A 7,893-nucleotide genomic window follows, 5' to 3' on the forward strand; every position below is an offset into this window, starting at 1 on the left:
CTGCCCCCCCATCCTCCCTGTGTCTGTCTGTCCCTGCCCCCCCATCCTCCCTGTGACTGTCTGTCCCTGCCCCCCCCAGTCCTTCCTATGTCTGTCTGTCCCTGTCCCCCCAGTCCTCCCTGTCTCTGTCTGTCCCTGTGTCTGCCCCTGTGTGATCCTGTTCCTGACCCTGTGTCAGTCTCTCTCTCCCTGTGTTGGTCTGTCCCTGCACCTCTGTCTGTCTGGCCCTGATCGTGCCCCTCCCCTCTGCCAAGTGAACAGCAAAGACAGTGTGGCCTCATAGAATCAGAGAATATCAGGGCTGGAAGGGACCTCAGGAGGCCATTCTAGTCCAAGCCCCTGCTCAAAGCAGGACCAAGCCCCAATTTTTGCCTGCCCCTCCTTTACCTGATGAAAATGCTTCCTCAGCCTGGAGCTTATTCCTGGCCAGTGAAATCCCTGGAGAAGGGGCTTTTCCTTCCCTCTATCAACCAGCTTGGGCCTCTACTGGTGGCAAATGTTAAAAACCATCATTCTTTACAATGAACCCCACCTACATGTGCCTCTCCCAGGCCCAGCTGTCCGGCGCGGGGACGCATGAGCCCCCTGTGCCCCTGTGGCATGCGTGACCTGTGCCATCACAGCACGCATGACTCACACGTGACAGCACGTGTCTCTCGCCCACAGAGGCTGGTCCAAAAAAATATATTACCTCAACCCCCCTGCCCCCTTTTCTCTCCCATGGGCCGTGGCAGCATGGATGGATCCCCACTTGGGGACTCTTTTTGTTCTGCAGTTCTACCCCACCTGGTACAACGGGCCCCGGGCCATGACTAGGTGCTCCGCAAGACCCATCCCAGGCAGGAATAACACTGCATGGCTCGTCACGCTGCCAAGGGGGGGGGGGTGTGATCCACACATGTCTAGCCAGCAGGTCACGGCGTGAGCCACGCAGGCCCACGCGTAGTAACAGAACTTGTGTGACCCATGGACCTCGGTGTGTATGGTCCAGGGGGTTAGATCTAGGCTCCAGCGCTCCGAGCCCAACGCACATAGGAAAGGCTGGTATCTCCCCCCACTGGCAAATGTCACACGCGTGCAGGGGATGTTGCTGTCCCTTTAAATGCTCAACGCCAGGCCTCCCCCTGCACTGCAATTGGCTGGAGGTGTGGCACGTTCGTCCCTGTCGAAGAGCGTCCTGCTGCTGCGATTGGCTACTCAGAACGCTGCTGGATACTTCCTGGAATGTCTGCAACCCAACGTTCCATCAGGTCAGTTTTACAGGGGAAGGCGGGGGGGACCCCCCGATTTCTACCCCCATCAGCCCCCGTCTGCAGCAGCCTCAGGAGCTTTGGTAGGGGGGCCTGGAGCCCCCTTGCATGTGGTGCATTGCAGGGCAGGGGGCGCGCATGTGGCAGGGGATCCCTGCACCTCCCCAGCAATTTTCAGTCCCCAAATCCCTGTCTCCTTTTTTCCCCTCCACGGCAAGAATTTCCACCAACACGTGAGCGAACTGATCCTCCGAGGTGAACGAGCCTCCACTTCTCCGCTCCCGGAGAAAAGCACTTTTCTTGCCGCAGGGTGCGTGGGGATGGGCTTGCAGTTTATCCAAAAAGAGAAGCAGGCGTTTTCCCCAGCGGTGGTGTGAAATCAGGGCTGTGATTTGTGCAAAAGATAAAATGCACTTTCCCGGGGGAGGGATAGCTCAGTGGTTTGAGCATTGGCCTGCTAAACCCAGGGTTGTTAGTTCAATCCTTGAGAGGGCCATTTAGGGATCTGGTGCAAAAATTGGGAATTGATCCTGCTTTGAGCAGGGGGTTGGACTAGATGACCTCCTGAGGTCCCTTCCAACCATGATATTCTATGATTCTATGATTCTATGAAGGCCGTGTGTCAGTACCCAGCGTCTGAATTTCTGGTGCAATTTGTGGGTTAAAGAAAAAGATGCAGAGGTGGATTTTCAGTGTGTGTGTGTTTTATTTTAATTAGCCTGTCTCCGTTTTGCAAGGTGGACACAGATTTGCAAGCGGGTGACTTTTGCAAAACAGCAAGATGAAATGTTGTTGGTCTGAATCAGGGTTGCAATCCTTGCATACAGAAATAGGTTTTTCTTGCCACGGTCTGACTCATGGCTACAATTTGTGCAGATAGAAAGTAATGCAACTGTATTGTCGGGGTCTCGACTCAGTGAGAGAAATTTGTGCAGAAATGAAAAACAGATGCACTTTTCTTGCAAGAATCTTCAATTGTGGTTGCCATTTTGTACTTTCTTTCCTTTGGGGCTAAATTAACAGCAGGATGTTTCATTCTTCCGACAGGGCATTCCCCTGTTGGCTAACCTTGTGAGGTACCTGTGCCAATTCAATAATAAAAACTTAACTCAGTATTCTGCACATTTCTCCATGTTGGTGCATTCTCTCCACCTTGGCTGCAGTAGCCAGCACCTGCCTTTCCCTTCTGTGCGCTGACTGTCGCTTTCTTTTCAAATGTGGTTATATTATTTTATTATTTGCACAGATAACGTAGCAGAAGCCAGAAGCTGCTCAATATGACGACTGAAACCTTTGTGAAGGACATTAAACCCGGCTTGAAAAACTTGAACCTTATTTTTATTGTACTGGAAACAGGTGGGTATTAATAATGTGCAAGAGATATATCAAATATCTTACTGTAGTGGTTCTCAACCAGGGGTCCATGTGCCCCTGGGGGTACGCAGAGCTCTTCCGGGGTACATCAGCTCATCTAGAGATTTGCCTAGTTTTACAACAGGCGACATAGAAAGCGCTAGCAAAGTCAGGACAAACTAAAATATCACACAGACAATGGCTTGTTTATACTGTTCTACACACCAGACGCTGAAGTGTAAGTACAAGATTTATATTCCGATTGATTGATTTTATAATTCTATGGTATAAATGCGAAAGTCCGCCACTTTTCAATAATAGTGGGGCTGGGACACTGCTGTATTTTTATGTCTGATTTTGTAAACAAGTAGTTTTTTAAGTGAGGTGAAACTGGGGGGTAGGCAAGACTGATCCGACTCCTGAAAGTGGGACAGTCGTCTGGAAAGGTTAAGAGCCGCTGTCGTACTGAAATTCCATTTAACTGTTGAAATCAGTTCTCAAACAATATTTGTGGCTGGCTTTCACCCCCTGCCCCAGCTGCTTAGTGATGTCAGTGTCCGTTTTTGAGACACCATAATTGACGTAGGGTGAGGGCAGATGCTTACGTTGGCGGCCGTGACTCGGCTCAGCGTTCATAGGCTTGGGACCTTAGGCCGGGACCACCTTTGTGGTCTGTGTTTGTACAAGGCCTTGTCTAGCCCAAAGGGGCTCGTCTGTGTTACCATGGAGATGTCCCGCTCCCCCCTGCAGGTCGGGTGACCAAGACAAAGGACGGCCACGAGGTGCGGACGTGCAAAGTAGCCGACAAAACCGGCAGCATCAACATCTCAGTGTGGGACGATGTAGGGAACCTCATTCAGCCGGGAGACATCATCCGATTGACCAAAGGGTAGGCGAGACCCTGCTGGGAGGGAGGGCGGCCACGGGACCCGATCATGTTGGCGCCTGCCACATGCCCAGCCCGTCAGCCTCAGGCCCCCCAGGGCTCCTGAGACAAGCTCATTCGGGGTTTGATAGACCAGGCTGGGGGCTCCCCTGAGCTCCCCACATCTGAGACTGCGATGCCAGCCCTTCCAGGGGGAGGAGAATGGGCAAGGCTGCTCTTCTCCCTGGCCTTCATTCTCAGCAGAAGGAAAGCATCCGGTCCCCTTCATTTGTCGAGGGAGATACAAGCCTGAGCAAACAGGCCTGCATCCGCCTGCTCAGAGCTGGCTCCTTGCGGGATCCGGTCGTCTCTATGCTCTGAAATAGCCCGAATTTCCTAACTTTCCAGGCAGGTTGCAAAGCATAGGGGGGTTCGGGAGAAGGCCGAGGGCGGTGGCTGAATTCCTGCTGACGACTTTAACACTGAGTGTGCATTGTAGTGGATGTATGCTGGTGTCTGGGCAACTTGGGTAGGAGACTTTATTATTTTAAATATATAGATACAATTTAAAAAAAAAAATCCAGTTAGGTCCCTGGAAAAGACCCTTCCTGGACACGCATAGGCACACAGAGTTAATGTCAGTGTAGTAATATGACACCAGCTCTCTATCCCTGGACATTGGAGGCGCGGGGAGTTACAGTAAGCAGGTAGGACTGATCTCAATGGATTCATCATGTCGGCTTAGCTTAGACACGACTTCAGGGCAGGATTTTACTGTCCCTGTATCCCCAGGAGAAATCCTTGTCATTCTGAGTGGATGGAGCTCATCTCTTCCCCCTGCCACCCCCAGACAGGCTAGCGCTGCACCCGGAAACTGCCACTGCATTTGTGGGAGCCCCTTGAAAGAATAATTAGAGCGCCCCCTGGGGGCATTGCTGAAGCAGCACACAGTGTTGCTGGGCTGGCGGGGTGGTTCTTCTCTCCTTTCATAAGGGGTTGTGGGAAACAGTGTGTAAGTCAGAGCGGCCTCAGGGCTACTCTAACTTACATCAGGGGGGGTTTCCCTGGCTAGCCCCAGAGCACTGGGAGCACAAAGATGCCTCCCTCAAGTGCAGATTCAGGGGAAGTGAGAATTGAGGCCCCTAGTTCTGCACCCAGTCCAGGGTGCGTGTCCTGTGTGAGATTTCTGGCCTGCAGCCGCTGGGCCAACCCCACGCAGTTAACCCCAGATCTTGGCATTCCTCTTGCTTTCAGCTACGCATCAGTTTTCAAAGGCTGCCTGACCCTCTACACGGGCCGCGGAGGAGACCTGCAGAAAATCGGAGAGTAAGAAAGGCCTGTCGGCTTCACTGGAGGAGCCCCGGGGGTGTCGCTCCCTGGAGCCTGGCTCCTTAGAGGCTGGGGAGGGGAGAAGTGTGGGGGAGCCCCAGAGCTGGAGCGATTTGCCACCGGGGCTGACCAGGCAGCCAGCCCAGCTGGACCTGTGGGTGTCTACTCAGGAGTGACTGGTGTTCAGAGCAGGGTGGGGGTGGGGAGCCAGGACTCCTGGGTCCTGTTCCCAGCCCTGGGAGGATGGCCTGGCCTGGTGGTTAGAGCAGGGGAGACTGGATACCTGGGTATTGTATTCCCAGCACAGTTGGAATCAAGATCCTGGCCTGAGACAGTCCAGGTCTCTCGCTGCTGGAGAGTCAGGGCATCCCCTCCCCCAGGATAAGGCTGAGTGCGAGGGGAGGAAGGGGTTGGCCAGTCTCCTGGTGGCCTTGCTGACCTGCCATTTCCCTCCCTAGGTTCTGCATGATTTACTCCGAGGTCCCAAACTTCAGCGAACCCAACCCAGAGTATGTGACCCAGCAGTCCCAGAGCAAAGCCGTGAGTACCAGCCGGTTCCCAGCTGGGGTCAAAGGGCTGGGGGGGCCCATCTGGCAGGGTAATGGGATTTGCTTATCTGCGGATGCCCACGGGGCCTCCTGTGGCCCAGGGAACAAGTCTGTGAAAAAGCCCTCGGGGCTTCCTGCTGCTGCCGACCCCAGGAGCCAGGATGTGCATGTGCGGCAGGACTTTCCCCCAGGCTCTGCTCCTGGTGGGACGGGGTTGGGTGGGGGTGGATTTGTGGACGTCGGAGACGCGCGGCTGTGCTGGCTGCGGCCCAGAAGTGGCCGCATCTCTGTCCTGCGGGTGGCTGGGGAAGTGCGCCAGCATCCTGCGAGATCCGGGACCATGAGTTCTCCCTCCCGTTTCCTTCAGGCCCCGAACGATAACGTGACCCCTGCTGCTTCCCAGACCACCCCGGGCCCCGCCGCATCGTCCCCAGGTAAGGGAGCCCCCCTAGCTCTGCAGGCTGGATGTCCCCCCACCCCTGAGCAAGGCAGGTGGGACATGACCCTGCTTCGGAGCCATTCAGCACTCACCACTCGGGGGCAGTCACAGCTCGAGCCGATTCTCTAGTCCAGTAATCGGGGCGGGGAGTCTAGAAGGTTAGAGCAGAGCGGTCTGGGAGCCAGGACTCCTGGGTTCTATCCCCAGCTCTGGGTGGGGACTGGGGTGTAGTGGGTAGAACAGCGGGGGCTGGGAACCAGGACTCCTGGGTTCTCTGCCCAGCCCTGCCTTGGTTTCGCTGTTCATTTCCCTGTGTAATCTGTCGCTTTTGTTTTCAGCTGCCGACAACCAGAACGGCAACGGGCTGAGCGCCCCAAGCCCCAGCGGCCCCACACACCCGCCAAACGTCCCGTCCCACCCCACCAGCGGCCGGATCACCAGGAGCCAGCCGAACCACCAGGGCGTGGGCTCGGCCGGGTCTGGATCATCCTCCAACCCCGTCAGCAATGGCAAAGAGACCCGGCGAAGCAGCAAGAGATAACACCGCAGGGTCGGGACCCCCCGCCCCAGCTCTGTGCTGGCTCGCCCCGGGTCCCACCGCCGAGGCTGGGAGGAGGCTGGGCCAGGGGGTGGGAGAGACCATGGCCAGGCATCGCTACGGGCTAGATCAGAGACAGCGAACCAAGAGCGTTTTAGTCGCCGCGGTCGTGTCCATTTTCACCGGGACTGTGGCGTTCTCCTGAACAGTGACGGGGAGGGGGGCGCCCCCCATTGGAAACCGTCCCTTTATCTTCACAGCTCTGCTCTGAGACTAAACTGAGCCACAGCCAAGTGCCCCCGCTGGGATCCCCACATGCCCCTCTGCGGGGGGGCTGCCAGCTCCCCCTCCCTTCTTCCCTCCCTCCCCAGCTCACTGGATTTCGTTCCTTTGGTGGGTTTTTTTGTGTTTTGTTGGGTTTTTTTGGTTTTTTTTTTTACAAATATCCTGAAACTTTTTAGAAAACTTTAAAAAAGCTGCTTTTGCCAGGTGTGGTCAGTGGCCAGGGGGCAGCCGGGGACTGCTGAGGCCTCCTCCAGGTGTAGGATGGGGGGCAGCGGCCCCCCTCTCCTTGCCCCCAGGAGGGGCCCGTTTGGGTCTTGCTGTCTCAGCAGAGGCTGCCTAAGACTGAGCGTGGAGCCAAATCTCCCCTCCCCTCCCCCCGGGCCAGCAGCAGCTCAGGGAACCTTGGGGCACACACGGCGGAAGGGGGGAGAGATGGGGTGGGGCGCTGGTTCCAACTCAGGTTGGCCGTGAGCCCTGCCTGGGCGCTCTGGGCCCCACCCTGCGTGGAATGAGTTTGCTGGGTCTCAGGCCAGTTCCTAGGAGGTCACCACGATCAACCCCCCGCCCCGCAGATGGCAGCCCCCTCGCAGCCTGGAGCTGGTGGGGGCAGCTCCCGGGACAGGGGCTAGGTGGAGGATTTGAGCTCCAGGCCCCCAGGACAGACTCACCCGAATCACTGTCACGTCTGCCCACACGGGGAGTGATCCCCCAGCAGGATTGGGCCTGGTGCTGACCTTGGAGCTGTTCTCCCTCGCCCGCTGGTTTGGAGAATGCTCTCCCCCCCCCCCCCCCCAGCCTGATGCTCCCAGCCACCCCCCCCCTCTTTTATTCTGTTTTAACTCCCCCCCGAAACTCCCTTCTCTTGTCTCACCCAAGCTGAGTCGCTGACCTGCCCGGGGCTGCGTTGGAATAAAGGCCATGCCGCCATCCCCCTCCGCCTGCCGTGTGGTCGCTTGCGCCCGGGCCCCAGGGGAACTTTTGCACCAGCCACACCGGGCCTGGTCTGCTGGCGTCAGCCCCCCGTGTCCGGCACCAGAGCAGCTTGTAGTGGCTGAGATCAAACTCCCCCTCCGTTCCCAAGCCCCATAACAAAGCCCAGCCCCGTATGCTGGCGGCAGCATGGCTCCGCTGGGCGTTATACTGGCCAGCCGGCCCAGTCCATAGTCATAGATTGAAAGGCCAGAAGGGGCTGCTCCTGTCCAAGTCACACTGGACATTAGACGGAAAAATCTCTCCCCTGGGCAGGACAAGGCCCGTCCCCAGGGCACGATTCCTCCTGCTGCGCA

At 56.7% G+C, this 7,893-nt stretch overlaps 1 protein-coding gene across 3 annotated transcripts; it reads left to right on the plus strand.

Moving 5' to 3' along the window:
* Positions 1 to 1,151: 1,151 nt before the first annotated feature.
* NABP2 (nucleic acid binding protein 2) lies at positions 1,152 to 7,539 on the plus strand. 3 transcript variants are annotated; one of them, XM_048832050.2, is made up of 7 exons: positions 1,152 to 1,250; positions 2,497 to 2,606; positions 3,354 to 3,492; positions 4,723 to 4,794; positions 5,256 to 5,337; positions 5,713 to 5,779; positions 6,123 to 7,539. In XM_048832050.2, the coding sequence occupies exons 2-7, from the start codon at positions 2,528 to 2,530 to the stop codon at positions 6,323 to 6,325; spliced, it is 642 nt and encodes a 213-aa protein (XP_048688007.1). In that variant the 5' UTR covers positions 1,152 to 1,250; positions 2,497 to 2,527; the 3' UTR covers positions 6,326 to 7,539. The 3 variants fall into 3 exon arrangements, with proteins under 3 accessions (XP_048688007.1, XP_048688008.1, XP_074977709.1); XM_048832051.2 differs by lacking the exon at positions 1,152 to 1,250 and adding an exon at positions 1,276 to 1,560; XM_075121608.1 differs by lacking the exon at positions 1,152 to 1,250 and adding an exon at positions 1,910 to 1,931.
* The last annotated feature ends 354 nt before the right edge of the window (positions 7,540 to 7,893 follow it).

Source organism: Caretta caretta, chromosome 20 (assembly GCF_965140235.1).
Source record: "Caretta caretta isolate rCarCar2 chromosome 20, rCarCar1.hap1, whole genome shotgun sequence".
NCBI classification, from domain to species: Eukaryota; Metazoa; Chordata; order Testudines; family Cheloniidae; genus Caretta; species Caretta caretta.